This window comes from Tyto alba, unplaced genomic scaffold (assembly GCF_018691265.1).
Source record: "Tyto alba isolate M040663 unplaced genomic scaffold, T.alba_DEE_v4.0 Super-Scaffold_21, whole genome shotgun sequence".
Classification (NCBI taxonomy): Eukaryota; Metazoa; Chordata; class Aves; order Strigiformes; family Tytonidae; genus Tyto; species Tyto alba.
In genome coordinates this window covers 15103288-15127345 of record NW_024881295.1, presented here as the reverse complement: position 1 = coordinate 15127345, position 24058 = coordinate 15103288, and the positions used below count along the sequence as shown (strand labels likewise).

Here is a 24058-nt window from a genome sequence, read left to right as displayed (position 1 = left end):
AATTATTAAGTTTCTCTAATCAGAATACACACTGTTTAGAACGGGGAGCAGATCTTCCTCTATCTTTATAAAATGCCTACTGTAGCAAGCCTCTGAGCTTGATCAGGAAATTTCAGTGCTGTCATAATTCAGACAATAATAATAATGTAGTAGCACTGGGCAAGAAACTCTAAAACCAAAGTGCCTTGGATAATGTTTGAACTGATTTGTGGTTTCAAGTTGAAACCAGTTGAAGCTGGATTGTATGAAATGGTTTCAGCCCCATAATCATCCTAGCTACTACCAAGCTTCTTACTGGGTTATAACTTTATTTAAATTCAGTGCTAGATGTAAAATAGAGAGGGTGGCAAATTTCTCTGAAGAAGTTCTGAGTCAGATGGCCTCATCACCTATGTTCCCCATCCAGCAGTTATTTTCCACTCTAGGCTGTAGAGTCCCCCCATTCAGTCTGAGAGTAACATTTTAGACTTACTCAGATAATCAGGAGATTTGTTGTTGACTTCAGCAGGTTTGGGATTTCAGTCCTGGAGATATAAATCTGTTCTACCCACTCAACAGGGCAGCATGTCTGTTGTTACTTGTTATCCCTACCTAGCATGGTAGGAAATGTCCTCTCACAGACATGAGATGCTTGGTCTCCTGTACTTGAGTTGTGCTGTGTGGCAAGTATGATAGACTCAACAGTAATGCTTTACTAGAACAACTTATCAATAATGCACAGAGGTTAGACCGCTTTTCCTTATGTCAGAAATATAGAGAAGATTAACAGGAGAAGCAGATAACACTCTGCTATTTTTTTTTTTTTTTATTTTAGTTGACAGTTAGACCAAGAGTGTGTTATCTTTGGTGACAAGGTGTAGGATGGTTTCCAAGTTATCATCTTTTCATCTGAATATTTAATCAGAGGTGTTGCGTATCAGAAGGCTTGGCATACCTCTTGGAGATCATGCTGTGCCGTGCTTTCATTGCCTGAGGTAGCTGGAACAGCTAACTGTAGAGAGAGACAGGCCTGCAAAGACTTTAAACAGTTATGTGGAAGGTGGCAAACGGATATAAGGTTAGTTTAGTTTGGTTGTGGGGTGTGTATGCATGCTGGGCAGCAAGGCTGTTCTCCAAGGGTGGAGAAACTACACAGGCCAGTGTGGATCATCAGATTTCCATCTGTCTGATATACAGAGCTGAAATCTTGGAGTCATACTTTTATTATTTGTTTACTCATGGTGTAAAGAATGTCAAAAGATGTAGGCAAGTGGAAGATAAGCTCTGAAGACCTCCCAAATTGATTTTGTTTGTGATGGGTAACTAGGGAGAGGTGCAACAGCAGGTAAGTGAGGGTCAGTCTTCCCACTCCCAGTGGATAGTGCATGAATTCACGTGTCTGCCTGTGGTTTACCCTCTGTGTGAAATTAGTTTGACACCCTAGGCAACAGAAGAGGAGGAGGCTATTCAGATAACTAAGGAAAAGAGAGTGATGTGCCAGCTGAGTTACTGTAAATGAACTCAGTGCATGAGGATTGAGAGAATGGTGAGATGAACCACTGTAGTCAGAGAAGAGTATTTTTCATGGGCAGAAATGGCCTTTGTCTAACTTGCACCATCTTTCCTATGACTGAATTTCTCATGGAAAGTAAATGACAGTTATGCTGACTATGTTGAATGGTTTCATAAATGATCCTGCTGTCATTTTGCTCACAGTGTGGTCATTAGCCTGCTAATTAACATAGCCAACCTGAACCTTCATTTTCACCTACTCTACTGTCAGTCTGTGGTGGCTAGTCAGGTCCACTCCAGCAGAGCTGGTATTTTTGAGGCAAGAAAAACAGCCTGTAGAAGTACAATCTGGGAAGTAGTGTTAACGTAATTGTAAAGAAAATATAATACAAATCTATAAAATACTGCTGTTAGTTGTTGATACAACTATTTCCGGATTATTTGGGATGTTTCATGCATCTGTGCTGGTGAACAGAATTCAATACTTAAGGTGATCCTTATGGGTGGAGCCCATATCTGGTGTACTTGCTCACTGTAGGAAACTGCTGTGATATGCAGTGAGGCAGTGGATGGACTAAAAAAGATATTTAGAGAGATTGTCAGCTTTCTTAACAGATGATCTATGTGATAAGTGTCCAAGGACCAGAAATACATATCTGTTTTCATTTGACTTATTTAATTGGTACCATTTTGTGAGTTTTTTGCTTAGGGTATTTGTTGCTTCCTTTTCTAGTTTTCTAAGCAACTGGTGGTTTAAAAAAGGCATTTTAAAGAGGCTTTTAAAAGCAGTTGTTCTCCTTGCTGTGTAGGAGTGTTCTGTGTGGGTACAGAGAGTAGGATAAACTACTTCATCCTCCTGTGGTCTCACTGCAAAGACGAATCTTGACCCATAGTTGCTGGGAATTGACTCAGTTGTGGCCATTATCCAGCTACCACAGGCTAAGAGCAGTGTGCCCTCTCCTGTGCCCTTACATTTGGCATTCAGAGCTATAAAGATCATAGGCTTCCTGCAGCCAGAACATCTTACGGACAGAGTAGGCTTTCTGTGGTCAGTTTGCTAATGTAGTTTTATTTCAGTCTGTTTCTTCTGCAAATTAAAGACCCCATTGGTTTATTACTGTATTCATATGTTTCCTGTTCTAGACCTAAATGAAATGTGGATCCCCCTTTAAATTGCTTACAAATAACAGGAAGCGTTTTTCCTTGTCTTCCCTGTGTCACCTCTAGTGCTTTTAATTCACCTTCTTCCTTTCTTCCTCTTCCCTCTACTGTGATCCTTCATGGCTGTGCTGCTCATTGTTTTCACTCTCTTTGAGAAGAGCTGTTTCTACAAAGAAAAAGTTGTAAGCTTTTGAAGTGGAGCATGAAAATAGCAAAACAAATCCTTCAGTGCGCTGAGGATGAAAATGCTGTTCTAGGTCTGACAAGTGACTCAGCCATGTTGCATTTTTAACTTCCATTTTCAATTGTTAAAGCAAAATTGGGATAATTGAATCTTTGCCAATCCAGTACTTTCACCCTTCTTTCAACAAGCGGTAAAAGTAGTACCAGAACAAGGTTACGGGAGAGGCTTGAACCCAAAGAGTCTGAGTAATGACTAAATCAAAATGTTTTAGTTGCTTTTAAAGTTAAAATGTTCCTTGAAATGCAAACTTTAACTGTGATTATTTTTACCCTGTGCAGAGCTCTTTATTTCTCTAAGTCCATGGCTGCACAGCTAAATTTAATGTGTGACTACGTAAGGAAGAGTAACTTCTTAGCCATTATGTATCATACCATTGCTAGAAGAAAAGTAAACGAATGTCCTGTCTGGGTCTTGCACTCGTTAGCTTCCTATTTCACTTTCTCTGCACAAAAAGATAAGAGGGATGCAGGCCTTTCCCTTTATCTCTCACAGTAATAATGTACCTCGGCAAAGGTTTGAATGGGCCACAGGATTATTAGGATTGTAATGTCTTGCTTTCCTTTTTGAGTAGGATGAAACTAAATGTAATCATCTGTTGGGTTAGATGAACACAATGGTTTCTCAGCTGTAGGCTTTCATCACAGCAACAATCTTGTATGATTTGGCCTGGCAGGGCTCCAGGCTCACAAAAGTTTTGTAGGTGTCAGATATTTGGCACTCAGAACTGACCACTGAGAGGCGTTGTCATACTTGTGTCTCCCTGCTTTCTAGTCTTTCAACTTTAGAATACTGTCACAATTTTCACCATGTGATATTTAGAGGAGGCTAATGAAAAGCTGCTTGGCTTAGTTCAATTTCAGTTATGTGGGCTTGAGTGATAGTCTGCTCCAACGCTGCTGTATGCATTCTGGTAGGATCATGGTGCAGACTAGCAAGATATTTGCTCAGCTACAGAGCTGGTCTTTTATGGGGTTGGTATTTTCTAGGAGCAAACTGACAGTGTGGTGCGGCTGCTGCCTTCACTGTGACTATTTTGTCAAGTTCATTTCTGGAAAAGTAAACAAAATCAAGCTTTGAATCTATGCATTTCAACTTACAGCATATTTTCTAAACAGCATATGGAGCAGTCATGCTTACCGTGCTCTGGCCAACTGCTTTTTGTAATTTTTCAGTCATGGTGTCCTGTGTTCTATAGCCCCTTTGTTTCCCTATCCCTAATGCTTTGTTGCAGGCTGTCCTACCAAAGAAATGATGATGATGAGGAAGAAGCTGCCAGAGAACGTCGCCGACGGGCTCGACAGGAGAGACTGCGGCAAAAGGAAGAAGGAGATCTATCAGGAGAAGTAACAGAGAAATCAGAAGTTAATGCCCAAAACAGGTAAATGTCTGACATTGTTTACTGACAAGTCAACAGTAATTTTTGTTCAGAGTAGAGAAGTATCTTGAAGGGGTCTGGTTTGCTACTTCAGTTTTAAGCACCAGATTTGGCCATCCTTGCTCTGAAGAGGTCTTAACACCATGAGGAGCACTACTGGCTGTGTCTACATGGTGGGATGGCAGCAGCATTGAACCTGGGCTTGAGGCTATCTCATGGCCCGTTCCCAGGGTGTCCTCAGGGCTGTCTGTGGGGTAACTCAGCTGAGGCGCATGAAGGGAAATACTTCTGATGCCTCCTGCTGTCTGATTGCCTCAGGCATTTTGTTCTGCCTATAGGTGCCATGGTGTCAGGGGGCCAAGGTGCATGGAATTGGTGGGCACCCAGTCCTCAAGCAGCAGCTGAAACATGCCTGCAAGGTGCTGGGTGTGAGTGCTAGACTTCAGCCCTCATCTGGCATTGTCGGGGTCATACGGCTATAAACAACAGAAAGGGTTATGGAGTGAGGTGCCTCTTGTCACAAGCTGAGTGGCAGAACTGGCCTTCCAGTATGTCCATTCAGTTTCGTATAGTCACAAATAATATATCCAGATTTCCAATAGTTGTAACACAATTGATAGAAGAGACCAGGAATAAACATTGCAATATCAAGCTAATAGACTCTAAGCACAAGTAACATTCTATTAAAGACGAAGAGAATGGATATAGATAGGAAAACAGCAACATTTCTGATTGTAGATTATAATCTTTTTCCACAACAGAAGAAAAAAAAAGCTAGAAAGAAGGAAGAAACCTGCACACAAGAGAATTAAACAGTGTAATTTTGAAGGAGTCTAAAACCTCCAGGGATTGAGAGCGAGATCCAATCCTGATACCTACAGGTGTTGAATAGCATGTCTTAAATATGGTGCTGTGCTCTTTCTGTTTTCTAACAGATTATTGTCCCTGTACGGTCAATCATGACCTCATGCCTTAATTGCAAGGCTATCCCATTATGGACTGTATCTGTGAATGTTGTTGCTGAACAGGAGTAGCTTCTCACTGCTTGAGAAGTTCACTGAAGTCAGAAGCTATCTTGCTTCTGTAGCATCTTCAAAAATTTTGCCTGGTGGGAAGACTGTGCATATGACGTGTATGCCTCAGGCCAATCCAAAATAGGCCTTAAAGGAAACTAAGTCTTCCAAGTATTCTGCTGCAGGGTGCAGAGGGGTAGGATGAAGTTTTCAGGGCAGTTCATATTTTAGCCACTCCAAGTGTCACGGACCATTCCAGTGCCTACTGAGGTCAGTAAGTCTCCTGGGGACTTCAGTGGCTGTTAGAGCTGGCCTGGAAGGGAACCTCTCCAGGCTCTGACATTGTGAAACACCACGTTCCTATACATGTAGAAACACCAAAATTAATCCCCAGAACCATTTTGCTAAATTTTGAAGTATGCAACATGTTGTGTTTTCAAACCATGGAATGATGTTACAGCAAGTTCTTTTTCTAGAAACAGCTAAGTGCATACATTGTTAGATTTTTTTTTTTTTTAATGAAAAATTGTCACTTTTATGTAGTGTTGCAGATGAGGAAACCAAGCGTACTACAACCACGGGGGGAACAGATGATGAAGCTGCGTTGTTGGAGAGACTGGCAAGACGGGAGGAGAGACGCCAAAAACGTCTACAGGAAGCCCTGGAACGTCAAAAGGAATTTGACCCCACGATCACAGATGGGAGCTTGTCACTGCCCAGCAGGAGAGAATTAAACAATGTGGAAGAAAACGAGACCACGGGAAAAGAGGAAAAGGCTGAAACACGCCGAGGACGCTATGAGATTGAGGAAACAGAAACGGTTACCAAATCATACCAAAGGAACAACTGGAGGCAAGATGGGGAGGAAGAAGAAAAAAAAGAAGAAAAAGACAAGGAGGAGGTACAGGAGGAGAAACCAAAGGATGTCCCCACAGAGGAAAATCAGGTAGATGTGACAGCAGAGAAATCCACAGATAAAGAAGAGGTAGTAGAAACAAAAAATTTAGATATAAATGCAGAGGAGCACAAAGCAGAGAATGATACAAATGCTGTGCCAGAAGGGGATCAGAGTATAAGTGATGCTGTAGATGAAGAGAAACGTAGGGATGAGGAAAAGGCTGAGGAAGAAAGGAAGAAAGCAGAAGAAAGGGAGAAACTTGAGGCAGAAGAAAGGGAGAGGTTAAAAGCAGAGGAAGAAAAGAAGGCAGTGGAGGAAAAACAGAAAGCAGAGGAGGAAAAGAGGGCAGCTGAGGAAAGAGAGAGGGCTAAGGCAGAAGAGGAGAAGAGGGCAGCTGAAGAAAGAGAGAGGGCTAAGGCAGAAGAGGAGAAGAGGGCAGCTGAAGAAAGAGAGAGGGCTAAGGCAGAAGAGGAAAAGAGGGCAGCTGAGGAAAGAGCAAGGGCTAAGGCAGAAGAGGAGAAGAGGGCAGCTGAGGAAAGAGCAAGGGCTAAGGCAGAAGAGGAAAAGAGGGCAGCTGAAGACAAGGCTAAGCTAGAAGCAGAGAAATTAAAGGAAAAACAAAAGATGGAAGAAAAGAAAATAGAAGATAAACAGGTAAAAGAGAAGAAAGTACAAGAGGAAAAACCTCAAGCAACTTTCCTAAGAAAACAGGTACAGTAAACATTTTGCACCAATATAAGACACCTGTGGTTTCTGAGAAATGTAATGCAAGAAAAAAAAGTTTGAATTGGAATTTCCTCACAGATCTATTCCTACAATGACGTGACTAATACTTGTGCTTTCTCTCTTGCTTTCTCTTTTTAAAAATAAAGCTCCTTACTTCTGCTTACCAATAATGCAGTGCACAACATGCCTGACCTCACTCCATCGTTCAAACAAAACCTTGCATGTTCAGATCTCTGCATGTTTTTTTGGCTGCCTTTTTTCTCAGCTGCTATAAACTGGCCGAATGCCGTAACACATGAAGTGGAGGCAGACACATGTTGGCATAAAATATTATGAGCACCTCGTAAACTGTGTGAGGAACGTGTGTGTTAAATGCAATCACAAGAGAGGGGTCTCTGCTGGGACATGTGAGCATGATGCCATGCGAGGGAGAAAGGCCCAGATGGGGGAATTGGAGCATTTGGGAAGGGTGGAAGGAGCACCACTGCACACGGGGATGTGGGCACAGCAGCATATGATGGAGATGTGGCTGCACACAGGATTTGTACATGAACACAGCGTGGAGAAACAAAAATGCAAACAGATGTGATGTTTTCATATTAAAAAAAAATATTAAAAACCCAAAAACAAAGGGGGAAGAAAAAGAGGATAAAGTGGAAGCTAAAAAGGAAAAGTTGCTGGATGAGAAGTTCCGACCTGCTTCCAAAAAAGATCAGGTAACTTGTAAACCATTGATTTAGATGTTGTAGGAAAACTTGAGATAAGAAAATAAATAAGTGAGCTATAACTGGAAGTTGCTTTGCTGAGCAAAGTACTTAAGCATGTGCTTCACTTTAAGAACATGGGTAATCCTGCTGAAATAAATAGGGATGAAGATATTTATGTGCTTAAAATTAAGTAAATGCTTAAGTATTTTGTTCTTTTGGGGCTTTAGAATCAAGTCCTGTTTGTCTTAGAACAAATATTTCAGGAGACTCGGTTTGGTTAACAATGCAAGGATGGTTTGCACCCTAGGGATGAATTTTTCAGGACTGTATCAACTAATCATCCTTCTCTGGTTTCCTCCCACTTTACTGTGAGCTTTTTCCCTGTGACTGAGACCTACTCCAATAATAATAATAATAATCATCATCATCATCATCATCTAGGCCCTTTGGCCACCTGACTGCCTTAACTAATGATTTTCTCCCAAACTGCAAAGCCCCATGATATAAACTGTGCATTCCAAGATTCTTCTTTTGTTTTAAAGAGAAAAACAACAAAATTTATTGCATTGCATTTCCACTGTAAACACAGGAGCTGGTGCCATGGTGTTTTACTGTATGGTAAGTAAATAAGATTTGGGAACCATTTACTCTTCAGGTTATAGCTGTACACAGGGAGCCATGTTCAATGCTGTGTAGCAACTGTGCTTTTGGTTCAGTGAAGCAGGTCTCAAAATACCTCCTGACTCTAATCAGACATCGAGACTGGTCAGGGCCTTGGGGGTTTGGACCCATTTGGTTTCAGCCAGGTCTGTGTGGCTTAAAGGGAGCCACAGCACAGAGATCTAATAACAGGCAGCTTGCTGCCTGTCCAGCTGCTGGGGAGCATTCAGGGTTGTAGAGGGTCTGGTCCAGGGTCCTTAGTTGTTGGATTAATTTGGAACATGCTGTAGATGCTTAGCTCATCTTCAGAGTGTGATGAAGGCAAATCAAGTCACAAGGTTTTATGTCCAGTTGCCTTGCTCGATCATCCAAGGTATCATATTTTGAGTAAGGTACATGTGACATTGAAAAGGCAAATAAAGTGATGAAGATGATTAGAAGAAAAGTTCCTAATGAACAGGGAGAGAGAGATTGGCAATACTAGAATAATTTACTCTAGAAAGGGGAAGTGTTAAATGAGACCTAATGGAGATGCTTCATAATAGTGCACTAGAAAAACTAAACAATTGCTCTAAATTAATCCAATTGCAAAAGCAGAGGAAAGAGCTGTGCAAAAAATAAGGGATGGATTATATTAAGAGTTCTTCATAAGACAGAATTGGCTTGTAATATTCACTGTTGCACACAATCTTTGAATATTACAAGTAAATGTAAAAAGGAGGGTGTAACTGACCACAAATATTGATGGGGGCGGATGGAGGGGGTAGGCAGGGGAGAGGCAGCATGGACTTGAGACACAATTGTCCTGCTTGTGTTTATGTGGAGCTCAGTCAATTCTCACTGGAGCTCTCACCATGCTTCTAAACCATAGCCACAGGGCTAGATTATTCCAGGAAATTGGTAAGACTTTTTAAAAAGTGACTTGTGATTTTAGTACTTCCATTTTTGGATGCTCAAGCTGAGATGATTTCAGATAGCCCCACTTTTAGTGCAATGCCTAATACCCATCCACTGAAAAGTAAATCTTTTGCGTGTGTATCAAGCTGAGCATTCAGAGTGTTTTGCTCAGTTTTGAAAATCACAGTTGTTGCTTCTAGGTTTGCGAAGAGAAATCAACAATCTCAGACTCCAAAACAAGTCAAGATCAGGATCTCCACTCCTCCCTCCACTTCAAGGACATACAAATTCAATGAAGCCTATTTCTGAACCATATATGCAGTTCAGAGGATGGCAGTATATCATGAGCAACATCCTGAAGAAATACAGTGTATCTATATAATCAGATTTTGCTTTTGCAGTTGTGCAACACAAGCACATGTCCTTACTTAATGTGACCAAAATCTGTTCCTCAAAGTTCAGGTTTTGATCAAATTAGCAAGCAAAATCTTGTCTCCTTTTCTGAACTGCCTGACAGTTTTTGGTTCTCAAAAATGGCCTGGAAAGTTCATAAGAACAATGTTTCTCATGATGTGAGACTCTTGGTATTTCCTGCTTCCAGTTTGGCTAGACGTGCTGCAACAGTTGCTTTTCTCATGGTATTTGGGTATGGTAGTTGGCTGGAAATGGAAGTCCTAGAGCCAGATGCCCACAGCTTTTAAGTCACCAAGTAATTGAGCCTAAATAAGGAATCAAATTTGCCAAAAAGGCCCCAGCCTCAGTAACTGATTCTCTGTGGTCTGAAGGTGTTCAAACTACGGATTTAAAAATCTCAACCCTCAAATATTAGCATAACACCCTAGCAGGAAAGAAGCAGTGTAGAGAAAGATTAAAATATAAATAAATAAATCTGGAAATTAGCTAAACATGCTTTTGGTTGTGTTCTATCTTGACTTGATGGTCAAGAGTTGTGACAGCATGTGAGATGTTTTCAGTTCAGGTAATACCACCTGTCTACTCCAACTGGAGTCAGTGTGGTCCTTTTTACTGAATTCTGCAGAAGCTGAATTAGCCTGTAATTTAGGGAACCACTGAGAACAAGGGAAGGTACTTTTTCTGTTGCCTGACTTTGGAATGGGACATAATGGTTTCTGCTTCTGTGCTAATCAATCTCTGTTTTGGCATTAAAATTAGTAGGATAAGGCTTGGGCCCAAAAGGTGTGAAATGTTTCTGTAATATCTTGTTTTATCGTATTTTTGAATAAAGAGGCCAAGCTGTATTAATGGTTTTCTCAAATGCAGACATATTACCATAAAACCTACTGGCTTCTGGAATGCTATTTCCTAACCTATTAATTTTTAAAATATATTGTTTTAATATTAGTTTTCTCAGTGATTTCAATTAAGATGTAAGAGATATGACCCTCCCCAGTGGACTTCAATACATCAGGCAGCTGGAAGTATTGGCTTTTTAATGAGACTTAGAAAGGTCTTGATGAAAATCTCAGCAAAGGAAATCCTATGCTCTCAAAATCCCAACACAGACATCCTGGCATGTGAAATCTTGCAACAGTCACCCTGACTGGGACTAAAGGGTTATAAGATTGCTAACAGGCAGCAGAGATTTTTCCTGTGAACATGATCACTAGCTACAATCTTGCCCAGATTTGGGAGCACCGAAAAGATATTACTGTCTGATGGCATTCATTAGGCTCAATGAATAGCCCTGGTTGTCTCAGCCCAGCTCCTAGAAAACAGAAAACCATCCCTTGAGGCTGCTAGTAATAATGGCCTTGTTCGCTAGCAGTTACAGCATCATGGCCAAAGAATGCATGGTCATGGAAACTGAACTCCCCTCTTGTCCGTGGTCAGGCACTTCTGCCAGGTCGTGGCTAAAGCTTCTTTGGCAGGAGAGGGTGGGGATGGTCTGCACTGCCACTGCCTGCCCTCCGGACAAAACAAATGCCTCTGTGGGTGGTGTCCAACATCCCTCACCAGTGGCAAATCTGCTTGAGTAGTTTAACCAGCCAGTACTCACCTGTAGTGTGTGCCACCTTGGCATTGTCCATCCTATCAGTTTCTGTGAGCAAGCAGACTAGCTTCAGGTTAAGCCAGAGGCTGACTTTGGGAATTCAGTCAGCAGCTTAATTCAGTGCCTTAGGAGGATCTTGATTTTGAAGATTATGGACTCATCCTTTATTGTTAAAGACATTACATCTCCAGAAGTTCTTCTTTGGTGAGGAAGCATAGAAATTTGATTGTATTTGAGGATGTGTATGTGTATTAGATTTTTATTTCAAGGTGCGGCTTGGAAAGCCATAAAAGCAGTTGTGTTGCAGACAGGATGTTAGGCAAGTTTTTTTCTTTCTAGTTAGCAAATGGGATGGCAACAGGCTTCCAAAGTACAAAAGTATTTTTTCCTAAAGGTCTTCATATGAATTTTTCACAGAAAGTGTTTCTTGCTTACCAGCTAGAATCTTCCTCCAGCATGGCAGAACTGGGAAGAAAAAAAAAAAAAAAAAAAAAAAAGGAGGTAAATGTTTCATCTGCTGCTGTTGAAAATCTATTTAGACTCGTAGCCTAACTAACTGAGAGGGAATATTTCTACCTGAGGATAAAGAACTTAAATCAGTCAGTATCTTCCTCCTATTATCAGCATCTAGCCATGACTCAGCAGGTTGGGATCAGGCTGTCTTGTAGTATTGATAAATACTTCAAGCTCATAAATCTGAAGGAATACTGGAGAGTGAAATCCATGCACTAAATATACTTACTTACTGTTAAGAATTATAGGACAAAGCTTTGTAAAGATGGAGGGAATTTTTGCTCTCGTGTTTCTGGAGAGAATATTTGCCTTTTCATAGGATTAAATATTCATGTCTGATAACACTATCCATGACTAGCTCCTGGTAGGATTGTGCTTTTTGTCAGGGTAAATTTTACTCTGATATAAAGATAGCTTTGTGTTTTGGCCATTACTTTTACAATACTGAAGTATCCATCTGCTATGACACTGGAAAGAGCATGAACTTTGTCAGGCAAACTTGACAATTGGTGAAGGTTATGTGCTATTTTTATTGCACCAATGCCCATAACCTTGTACCAAGAATGTATCAACAAGCCTAATCCCAAAGAGTTTGCAACCCAGAATCTTATTAAGCAACAGGTGAATGATGCTGCAGCAGGAGGGAAGAGGGTTGGGGTGCCTCAGTGGAGTGAAGTTGCAGAATAAAGCAAAGTGGTAGCATAGTCCCATGGCCACAAAAATCTTTCACAGAACACTGATAATTTTGCTGAAGATATTCTCATCTTGAATTCGGACCAGGACGGAAGAGTGGTGGTTGGTCACAGTTAGAGTTTTACAGACTACTTCTGCTATAAAGCACATAAATATTTTGAAAATAGTTGCTTAGCTAGTCATTAATACCAAGAAAATTGTGTTCCTCAGCTGTTATTTAGAATGCTTCATTGTGACTTTTTTTTTTGTTTGTTTGTTTGTTTCTTGTTTTTGTTCTATGATTTACGGTTTCTCCTGAGCAGGTAAAAGATGACAAGGACAAAGGAAAAGCACCCAAAGAGGAAATGAAAAGTATCTGGGATCGTAAGAAGGGTGTTCCTGAACAGAAGGCACAGAACGGAGAACGTGAACTCACTGCCCCAAAACTTAAATCTACTGAGAACGCTTTTGGGTAAGTTCCAAGTAAGCACTGGGTTTGCTTACGTTACAGCAGAGCAGGGGGCCATCTCTGGGTCTGCTTAACAGCCTTGTAGCAGCTGAGTAGAAGACTTGGGTTGGCAACATCAGCAGAGGCTCTGCTGTTCATTGGGTTGTAGGTGTGAATTAAAGCTCCTCGCCTATTTAATAATGAACTGCCCCCACATTGTTGCAGTAACAAAACGAAGTACAGAAAGCAGATGTAAATAGCCTTGCTCCCTCAGTAGAGGCAAGTGGCTTATTTTTGCTCTGCTGGGACTTTCCTTCCTAAAGGACATTTATTTCTAATATCTGTACAGAGGCCAATAGTGACAACAGCCTAGGTTTTGTGTTCTCTAATATTTTAAGTCAGAACTCAACCTTTACTGAAGTAGCCTTTTTCCATTTACCCACCTGCTTTTAATCAGACCATGCATATCAGTATGGGGCACAATCCAGTTGGTAACTCTTCAAAGAGCTGCTCTCTTGATTTCAAGGCAAACCTAGATATTAATGGCATCTCTATAAAAGTGATTTTTCGGTTAGGTGAAACCCTCTCCTAGCCAAAATGTTCTATTTTTTTTATCTTTTTACAAGCTGTATCACAGTTTGATTTTTATTTTTCTTCTCAAGGAAATATTGGCCTTATGGCTGTATTGGGAAATTCAATTAAGGTAACAAATTTATAGTGAAAAGTTTATTAAAAAAGGATTCTGCCTGCTAAAAGAAGGGGATACATGAAGCAGAGCAGAATTTTTTCTTTTAGCAGAAACACAGGAATGAGTAGGTTAAAAATCTATTTTTTTGCTTCCTTCTACACCTCTCTTCCTCTTTTACATTCCTCTTTCACAGGCAAAGAAAAGGTTAAGCTCTCCAGGCACTTTGAGAAATCTCTGCATGGCAGATGGGATTTGCTGTTGTATCTCAGCATTCCCCTTGTGATTCTTCCGGGAAAAACAGACTTTCTCAAAATAAAATGCAGTTCAAAAGTCCCTGGAGACACCCTGACCTAAGGCCAAAAGACAGACAGAGATGGAGATGGAATAGCAGGAAATCGGCCTTGCTCAGAACTGTCCTGCTTCATGACTTGGGTCACATCATCAATAACATGAGAATGGTTTTCTAAAAATATTTTTGTTGTGTTTTCATTTGCTTTACTTCCTGTGGGAGACAGGCCTTAGTGGCAACATCTAGATTTGAGTTTCCACTCCTTTTTTTCTTTTTCTGTTTTTCTTCTACTGTTTCCCAAATGTTGGAAGAAGCCTGTTTAATAGCCTTTTATGAGTTGAGGAGAAGACTTGCGTTGGCAACATCAGCAGAGGCTCTAGTGTTTGCTGGGTTGTTAGCTATGAATTAAGGCTCTTGGCCTATTTTCTAACAAACTGCCCCCCACATTGTTGGGCTTTGTTTAGAACTATCTTTCTTCCTGTTTTTACATGAACATACCAGATACTAGTTAGGAAGCATGTAACTTGGCTAACTCTCAGTGGTGAGGATTAAGAATAAAATAGGGTAGTGTAGGCTAAAGAAAAAATCTTACCTGTGTCACTTGTTTACATCAGTCAATAAGAGAAATACAGAATAAAACTCTATTTTACGGCTTCCTCTTCCCATCTCCCCTCCCACCTGCCTTTCTCCCTATTCTCATACAGGACTGCATAAGTCCTAAATATGACGTAACATGCTTTTTCACATTGTTCTGACATTTTTGGCTCCCACAACCCACTTCTTTCCTTTTCCTCTTTGTCTGAAAGCTGGCAACCAACTTAATTTTTTAGCCCCAAATAGGTGCTTACGAAACTCTTCCTCCACCCAGCATCTCAATACTAATTTCCCAATGTCAACAGCAGGGAACAGAGATTCCCAGAATCTGCTGAAAACAGAGGAGTTTGGGAGGTGGAGGAAAATAAGCAGAATTACTGCCAGTTTATTGTTTGCTATTTTGGATTATGCAGAACCAGTAGGGGAAGTAAACTGCATGAGAATAAAATAAGCTCGAAACTTTAAATGTCCTTCTTTGTAAGGAGGACAAAATAGTCACCTGAGGTCCCCAAACAAAAATGTTAAGAATAGATTCTACCTTTGGCTCTTATCAGTTGAAAACTGAGAGTAGCTGTTAATTTCATTGAGGCTATCTGCATTGAATTCACTGAGAACTAACCTCTCTTCTGTGCTGATATAAAACAGAGTGACTATTTATTAAGAGAATCTTGGCAAATGTTATGTTCTTAGTTCTCTTAATTCTGAGAGCTGAGTATTTGCCTTTGCCAGGGATATCATTATGTCTATCAGAAGTGACCTCTTGCATCTTCTTTGAGCCTGAAGCTTGCAGGTCTGGGTGGGCTGGCAACATAGACTTCAGAGACCAAGAAGCAAGAAAAAAATAATAAAAAAATCAGTGATGTTCCTGGGATGTTTGCTATAGAGGCTACAACCTTGAAATGAAGCAGGAAAGCCTTAAAATAGCCAGGGGTTTCTTATGGCCTGTGCAGAATAGATGCACTGAATCCTTAGAAAAACTTAGTGCCTTACAGACGCTTGTGGAACACTTTGGGTCCTCAGTACCTCTGCGAACTGAATCAGAGGTATTTCAGGCTGGACACCCAAAATAATACCTCATACCTCAGGTATTGGTTCTCACTTTGTTTTTAAATGGGCTAAATGAAATTTCAAATAGAAGTTCCCAATGTTGTCTCACAATGCTTTAGTTAATTGCATACATATTTTTCATTAAAAAAGCATGAGTTCTTTTCTTTAATTAGACATCACTACCTGATGCAAGCCCTTATTTGTGATCACTTGCATAACTTGATGCTTGTGGTGGAGGGCAATCTTGTGGTTCTACTTTCATGGTTTAAGTGAATCCACTGCAAAAACACGTTCAGGAATAGAGTCTGGAGCAGAAAAGGACTGTGATAAGGTGATACTAGGGAAATATATATTATGTACTTACAACTCTAGGTTAGAAAATCAGGCGTGAGTATGTACTGGGGGTACATATGTTCACAGACCTCTAGGACATTTTTTTTTTCTTTAGCTTTGCTTTGTGATGTTTCACTCTTGCAGAGAAAAGACTTTATGAAACCAGGTAAACATATTGCAAAGTAAGTGCCAGGTCCTACCACTTTAGTGTTGAACTTGCACAGATGAAGTACAGCAGCTGAATTCACATAATAGCATTGGTTTGGTTATGGTATTTTGCCATGTTTTTAAATGATACAATTCCTAAATCATGCATGCAGTCCTAAAACCAAATTTCATCCAATTCGGTAGGATTATGTGGGGGCAAAGAGCTCTGTGTTAGTAGATTCTATTGTGATATTGGAACAAAAGATAATTCAGCTCTGGTCCGACAGCCTGTTTTATATGGTTAACTCCATCTAGATTAGGCGTTTATCTGACTGAAGAGCACCTATGCGGGATTTGGTATGATTCACTGGATTGCAAATTTATATGATATTTGTTCTTCATGTTGTCATCTCTAATCTGATCATCTCTAACTGTTGCTGTTATTGTTAGAACACTTGATTTGTACCATCTTGTGGTATTATACTCCACAACACTCTGGTTGCATTAATGAAGTCATTAATTTTGAGCTTTTTTAAATGCCAACAGAACTGAGCAGAAAGTTCTTTTAAAAAAAAATCTGTAGGTACATTCCCTTTCTATCTCTCATGAATAGCACACTGATACCTCTTAGGTACTTATCTCCTTGTCAGCAGTAATATTAAACGCGCTCAGGGAGCAGACATTTGTCCAAACACTGGTGTGGTAATTGTTTAACTAGACGATACTATCTGCCCATGTTGAAAATACACGCTTCACCTATACAAAATCTTTGGGGGTTTTTTTGGTATTTTTTCTCATATATTGTCTGTCTCATACGTTACAGTTGGTTGGAAAACTTCTGGTTTTCACCTGTGAAAAGCTGCCATTAATAAATAATTCCCAATTCCTTAATAAAAAAATCATACTTTTCCTGGAAAATGTCAGAAAAAGATCTGATGAACCTTTCTGTTCATACAGGTTGGGAGAGTTAAAGTGATAGGTGTTCTAGATGGGATAGGAACCTTTTTAGGTTTTTCAAGCATTGTTGAAGTTGTAAGATTCTCTCCCCTCTCTTGTCTCCTGTTTTCCCCAAGTCAAGTAATTTGTTCTGTCCCCAAAGATGCTTGTCTTTTTCTAGAGGGTTTATAAAAAATACTTGCTTTGGAAAACAAAGAATGAGTGGATCTTTTGTGACACAGAACATAGCATAATATTTTTGCTTTGAGTTTTTCATATGTAAATTTATCTCATTTAAAATCAGCAGAGAGGAGTCAGTTATAGCTTGCCATAGATTTGTTTTCTTTATGAACTATGATACGCTTTTGGAAGTGTTTCCTCTGTACGTAAACTGCAGAGTAGACATATGAAACTTTGAGTTCACTGTATACCATAGGGATGCTGATGAGATGTGATACCACTTGCTGAAGTTACATGAGATGTTAAGTATTTCAAGCTCAGTTACTGAATTCTTTCAAAAATGGAGGTGGCCTGAGTTCTCAGGCAGGGTGGTGCAGCTCCTGTGCACACAAGCACATGGAGACCCCTTCCTCACTGGCAGCAGAAGGGAGAGGTGCTCCTTTTAGTATCCCAGCCTACTAACTCCTGGTGAAAGTGTTTAGGGCCCGTTGTAGTTTGAAGGACCAAAAGGTCTTATAAGACAATATCTCTGAGCGCCAGGCTCTCATGTTGCTGGTGAGCACATGGCAGCGGGTGGCTCTGGCCAGGAAGGGAAAACCCATGGTGCATCACCTTCCCTTTCATTTCTTTCCCAGCCGCTCCAGTTTGAAAGGGACTGCAAATGCTGAGGAGGTGAAGCTGGGGTCTCAGATCGAGGCTGGAAAGCGGCTAGAAGATCAGCGCCGTCGCCGAGGTGAGAACGAGGAGTTTGAGAAGCTGAAGGAGAAGCAGCAGGAGGCGGCGGCAGAGCTGGATGAACTGAAGAAAAGGCGAGAGGAGCGCCGGAAAATCCTGGAGGAAGAGGAGCAGAAGAAGAAGCAGGAGGAAGCTGAGAGAAAAGCCAGAGAGGAGGTAAGCGTAAAATATGAATTACTGGACTCTGGTTTTATTCCCTTGTTGTTACTACTTCCACTGGCCTTTCATTAGTTAATAACTCTTTACAACAGTGTTTGCACAGGCACTTTTAAGGCAAAGAAGTTGGTGGATGGAGGGCAATGAGTCTGTATTTAACAAAAGGGCAGAATGAGGCCACAGGAGACTGGCTCGTAGGTGCTGTAGGAGCATGTCACAAGGAAGACAAGCCCAAACCCAAGTATACAGGCCAAAGTGTAGTGTTCTCCTTTTTGGATCTGATGTTGCTGTGTGGGGAACTGCTGCTGTGAGTTTGCTTCAGATTGCACCCTTTATCTGGCCCCTCTGGACTGTGTGCTCTTCTGGGCATTGATGTTTTTTAGTGTCTGTCAGGAGATGGTCTGTTGCAACAGACCTTGATTTCAAATATGCTACCCAGAATTAAAATCACCCCATTATCTAACCATCAGGTTTAACTGCAAGTATGCTGTATTTGTTATCAAGTGACCACATCACATAGATGCTCAAGTGAGGACATGCAGTCATCCAGGGTGGAAAGAAACATTAAAGTTCTAGCCTCAGGAAAGACAGGGCTCTAATATATGTCTTCACGAGCCATGATTTCATCTCTGATAGTTGCAAATGTCTTATCTTCTTGGGGATGCAAAATGTTGGGGGCAGTGTTATAGCCACAGAACTAATGTATTCAGGGTGTCTTTTTGGCATTACACAAATTGAATTACAAAGCACATGTCAAAATGCATCTGCTGCAGATGAGTTGGAATGTTAATGTTATATATAGTTATGATGGGCTAGATCTCATTAGGAAGATATTCTTGTCTATTTAAGTACTGAGTACCCAAGCACATCTGTTTGCTTGTACTTCTTCTGCCAAGGGACTCTATAAATAGGATTTCCAAATCTCTGGTGCATCGTTTAGAAATCTTAGTTGTTTGGAATACAAATGGTGGATGAATAATAATAATGTTTGGCAGATGAATGCCAATTCCTTTAGCATACTAAGCTCTTCAGAGTAGAACTCAATAGATGCTGAGTTTGTACAATACCTTGCTGGTCAGACCCTGCTGATGAGTGCTCACAGTGAATGTGCTTTGAGGGCTCCTGGTTTGACATGTAGCTTATGAAGTGAAAAATGGTGTTATCTCTCTGGATGGAAAACTGTAATCATTTAATCTTCACTTTTTTGGGCACTGATTATTTTTTCCTTGTAAAGTATTAACCTTGGCACAACAAGTACTAGAGTAGATGGACAGAAGAGCAGTACAGAGATGATACATGAGGATACAGAGAAACTGAATTTGAATATTTTTATAAATGTGCTTTTTTCTTTCTTTAAGTGGCACTATATGGCAATAAATCTGGTGACCTCACTGTGAGGAGACACTAAAGCAGAACAGACTAGTTGTCTCCCCTGCTGCCTTAACACTGTGGTGGATTAGCAGCAATAACTTGCTAGATTTCAGATGAACCTTTTTGATTGGCATAAAAATCTGTTCTTACAAAATTTGGTAAATGTTTGCAGAACTGCAAAGCCCTGTAATGGTGATGTAGTTTCTGAAAGAATAAGTGACCATGTGCATTTTTTTAAGGAGGAAAAGAGGAGGATGAAGGAAGAAATTGAAAGGAGAAGGGCTGAAGCTGCTGAGAAACGTCAAAAAATGCCAGAAGATGGTCTATCTGAAGACAAGAAACCATTTAAATGTTTCAGTCCTAAAGGTTCATCTCTCAAGGTAACATCCCCACTATCATCTATATAGTACATAAAAAGCAATGAGGGTTGCAGTCCAAACCAACACCAAAGCAGTGTAGAAATGCTTGAAATCAGACCTGGGACAATGCTCTGAAATAGACCTTAGCCTGAAACCTTTAGCTGAAAGACTTCATTCATTGGGATGACTGAAAATTAGAGATCCTTTCCAGAAATAGTCTTACCTGTTCTGGTGGATGAAAAATGTCCAAAAAGGGATCTTCACCTTCAAGAGAAAATTATTTTAGAAACTTAGAGCTGTATTACTGTGTTGATTTTCAATGTTAATTTATTATAGAAGTGCTTTGTGAACAGGAGTACCTGAGGATCACAAATGTTCCCCCCTCCCTTCCACATCCACAATTACTTTCTTCCTTGCCAGATTACTTTGTCTTTAAGCGTATTCAGCCTAATCATTATTAACTGAAGCTGCCCCACATGGGAGTTCTAGTTTATGTTTAATCCCCCTAAAAATAACATATAGAAGTACGAGGCTGGATCTCATTTTCTTACATAATAGGAAAAAAAAATCTCTTCTGTTGATGCAGGAATTTCTAAGTGGTCTTCTGTGGCCTGTATTATATTGGAAGTCAGATAAATCAATTAAATGGCCTTTCAGCATGGAAGAGGAATCCTGGCCCCGCTGAAATTATTGAGAACTTTGTTTTGGTATTCAGTCCAGTTGCTTCCTCAGCTCAAGCTCAAACTGCAGAACTATTAATTCTTTTCAACTATCTTTTCCTTTTCTTGTTTTGTGTCATTAGTCATTTAAGAATCCAAAATGTTTGTCAAAAAATGCCCCTTAGTGGGCACTAGGAGAGAAAAGAACCAGGCAGGATGTTATCAGGTAGGAGCACGTTCAACCATGAAGTGGAGGATCTCAGTGGGATTAAGAACTGTATTTGCTGAGTGACAAACTGCATTTGGTCAAAATTACATTTCTGCTCACAGAGAGCTACACTTTGAACCAATTTGGAGGTTCATCTCTATACTGTTTTGGGTCCAGTTCTAGAAAATACAGCATCCAAGTGTTTTTGACTGGATGTGCCTTTGACTTCGCGGACGCATCTGAACCTGAAATACAGGGGTTGAATACACACAGCTGTAAACAAAGATTGCCAAGCTTCATGACTTGCTCCTATTAGATAAACCTGGACTTGCCATTTCGTTTGCAAAAGACTGTCAATAACAGACACTATAAATGTACAGCTTCTTCCTAGCCCTCCTGGGAGGGCTTCCTTTTCTTTATGTTTATTGAGATGCCTTTTATGACATACAGTTGGAGCTTTAGTTCACAGATGACTCAGAAGAGAGGAAATTATACTTGAAAACACATAATAGAAAGATAGAGATCATAATTTTGGGAAGAGTGGGAAAAAACACTGGATTTGGCAGGAGGTTAATAGCTTTCAGAGAACTTTTGGACTGATGCTACACTATTCTACTAAGTGTATTTTTAGAGGAAAGCTGGAATTTTCCAAACGTTATTAAGCATCCAACATCTAACTTTTTTTTTATGATGATAATTGCTGCTAGTTTTTATGGCTTGTTAGGTAGTTGCTTGTTACAAAAACCAATAGATGCAGGTCTGTATACATTTTCTGTCTTTCTCTGTTTCTCTCTGAGAAACTGGTGATACTGTACTTATTCCAGTCTGGTGTCTGTGGGTGACCAGAGTAGATATATATAATGCCGTTGAATTTCACACATTAAACTGTTTCTTGGCTTTCTGAGGTCAATAGCTGAGGAGAGAATAAACTAATTTTAATAACCTGATGCCAAGCTCCAGTTTTTAGAAGACAGTATATTTTATTACCTTTCATTTGGACAGACTTCTCAAGCTGGTCTAACCTGCTTGTTACATAGCTTTCTCATCGCCTGTTATGCACTGTCCAAAGTTATCTTTTGACTTGTAAAACATCTGGCACATATTTTCTCCCTTGATGAACGTATCATCTGGTTGGATGTGTCATGAGTCATGTGAGAACCCTAAATGCACAATTGTGGGTGGGCAATTGGAATTAATAATGAAAAAAGGGAGGGTCATCATTAAAATACTGTATAATACATGTGCACATTCTGACTTCTTCTAGATCAGAATCTGGCAAAGCATCTTTTTCTCCTTCCTCATCCTTCCTGATGCAATAAGGTTTTGGGAAGAAAAAGCAGTTCCTGAGAGTGACTTAGATGAGGAAAGTAGGTCATGCTATTTACCAGGTGAACTACAAGAATAAAGGAAGGAAGGGAGACAAATTGAAAAGCAGTGTGGCATATTACCATGTTATGGTCACTGCATTTATCCATCAGGCAGGGCATGGACTAGCATGACATTCAGAATTGAGAGACCAAGATGTGCGACTCATCTCCATGTATTACCTGTCTCATGGATGCACATATATAAATGTATGTACACAAACACAGACATAATATACTTACATGCTTATGTTTAGAAAGGACAGCTGTGGTTATCTAGTCTGGCCTCTAATAAATCACAGTCTACACAGTGTTGACAACTCATGTTATTTTAACTGTTAAATACAGTATTTCTCTGAAACCTGAGATACCACTTTAGCAGAACTACTACAGCAGCATGGAGTCCTCCCAGTGACAGCGTGAGGGTTGGTCCTTCCCAAGGGGACATGAAAAGTAAATATAGGCCAAGTTCATCACTAGCTCAGGGACAGAAGCAGCTTGGATTTCTCAGGGCTGGTAGAATCCATGTGGGCAGTAGCAGCACTACCAAGCCTCTGTTCAACCTCTGCTTTCTCTCTTGGTTTTGGTTTGTTTGTTTTTGTTTGTTTTTTAATAAGGACAAAGACTAGAACAACGTCTGCTGCTCTCCCATACTGCTCTAGCTCATGCTTTCTCTAGTTCACACAAACAGAGCTGCAGTAGAAGAATGAGTTTTCCTGCGTAGTCTTTGTTCCTTTTCCTTTTTAAACAAGTTAATTCCTCATGTTTTCTTTGGGAAGGAGTGTTATTGACTTCTTGTATAACTATTATCTAGGTTAATCAGGAGAGAACTGGATATTTCAATACTAAGCCTCCTCTTGGGGGTGAGCTCCACCACTACAGAAATCCAAAAGCAGTTGAGCATTGAAGGAAGCAATGGCAGGAGGCTGAGAGCCTGGGATATCTCCTACCTTTGCAGAAAATGTCTCCTGGGAAACATGGGCTGATGTGGCAGCCCGCGCTCTCTGCAAGGCAATGCTGACATCTAAGCCAGAATATAGGATTTTTCAGGGCTTGATTTTTTTTTTTTTCTTTCCTTAAAGACCTGTCTTGTCCTATCTCATTATTGCTCTCAATGTCTGACAGCTGGAGCAGTGACTAGAAAGAATTAGACTCCACACAATCAGTTCTTCCTAGATGATCTACTCTTGCAGCACAGGGAATATAGAGTGGTAAGGACAGGATTTGTGACATTTGTTTTTCCCCCATCTTTGATGCTGATGCCAGCACTCTAGTCTGCCAGGTGAACTGGAGTAAATTGGTGCACTCTGCACTGGTGCCGCTGACAGCAGGAAAAGCCTAATTGTGCTTAATGAAGCAAAAGAGCACGTGAGCCTCTCAGGGAGGATAAGGAGAAGCCATTTTACTCCCAGGGACTACCACTCCAAGTGGATTTTGACTAGATGCTTTCACTTGTTGGATATGAGACAAAATTATAATACAGGGATTTGTTTTCTGTGTGCACTTCTTAGTCCCCTTCCTCCTTGACCCAGGTTTTGAGAAGAATTTTTCTATATATCACTTTACAACACTTTCTGTCACATATCTAATACACAGTTTAAAATTCCTAAGAATCATTTAATATCTTTGTATGAAACAAGTTTTACAGGGAATATCTACAAATTTTGAGTTTCCCAAGTCATTGGATCAAATTGTGTGTTAACTCATTCATGTACAGATGGAAGACAGTGCACTTTGACACGCAGACTTTAACTGCATTTTTAATATGCAAGGCATTTCTTGCACAATCAGTGAACAAAAGATGTTTATATAATATTGAATGTGGATAAATGCATACATATATCTCTATATAACATCTTGCTTAATTTATTCCTTGCCACGTGTATGTGCTGACCCCATTGAATAAGGCCCTAATCAGGTGATGAGAACCTGCATGGTTTTAATTTATATCCACTGGTTTAATTTCATCTGATTTTACCAGTAGAAAGTTAACGTGTCCATCTAAACATTTTGTTGTCTAATCTAAGCTTCTTTGGTAGTTAATAGAGCAAGAGCCACCCTCAGTATACAAGCAATCCTACCTTTCCTATGGTGAGGTGAGCTCCTCTACCTCTCCACTGACTCTAGCAGGAACCAAAATGAATAATTTTAACTAAATACTTAACTTTCAAGCAAC

General features: G+C 40.3%; 1 protein-coding gene across 8 annotated transcripts in view; it reads left to right on the top strand.

Moving 5' to 3' along the window:
- The window catches only part of LOC104363535 (caldesmon), a 199451-nt gene that overhangs the window by 163983 nt on the left and 11410 nt on the right, over positions 1-24058 (top strand). For 6 of the 8 annotated variants that reach the window (XM_042795437.1, XM_032986250.2, XM_032986248.2 and 3 more), the window contains 6 exons: positions 4128-4274; positions 5828-6893; positions 7541-7624; positions 12692-12840; positions 17666-17921; positions 19532-19672. In XM_042795437.1, the coding sequence (XP_042651371.1) occupies positions 4128-4274; positions 5828-6893; positions 7541-7624; positions 12692-12840; positions 17666-17921; positions 19532-19672 (1843 nt within the window). The remainder of the gene's footprint in view (positions 1-4127; positions 4275-5827; positions 6894-7540; positions 7625-12691; positions 12841-17665; positions 17922-19531; positions 19673-24058) is intronic. The other 2 variants (XM_032986255.2, XM_032986256.2) reach the window with 1 other exon arrangement.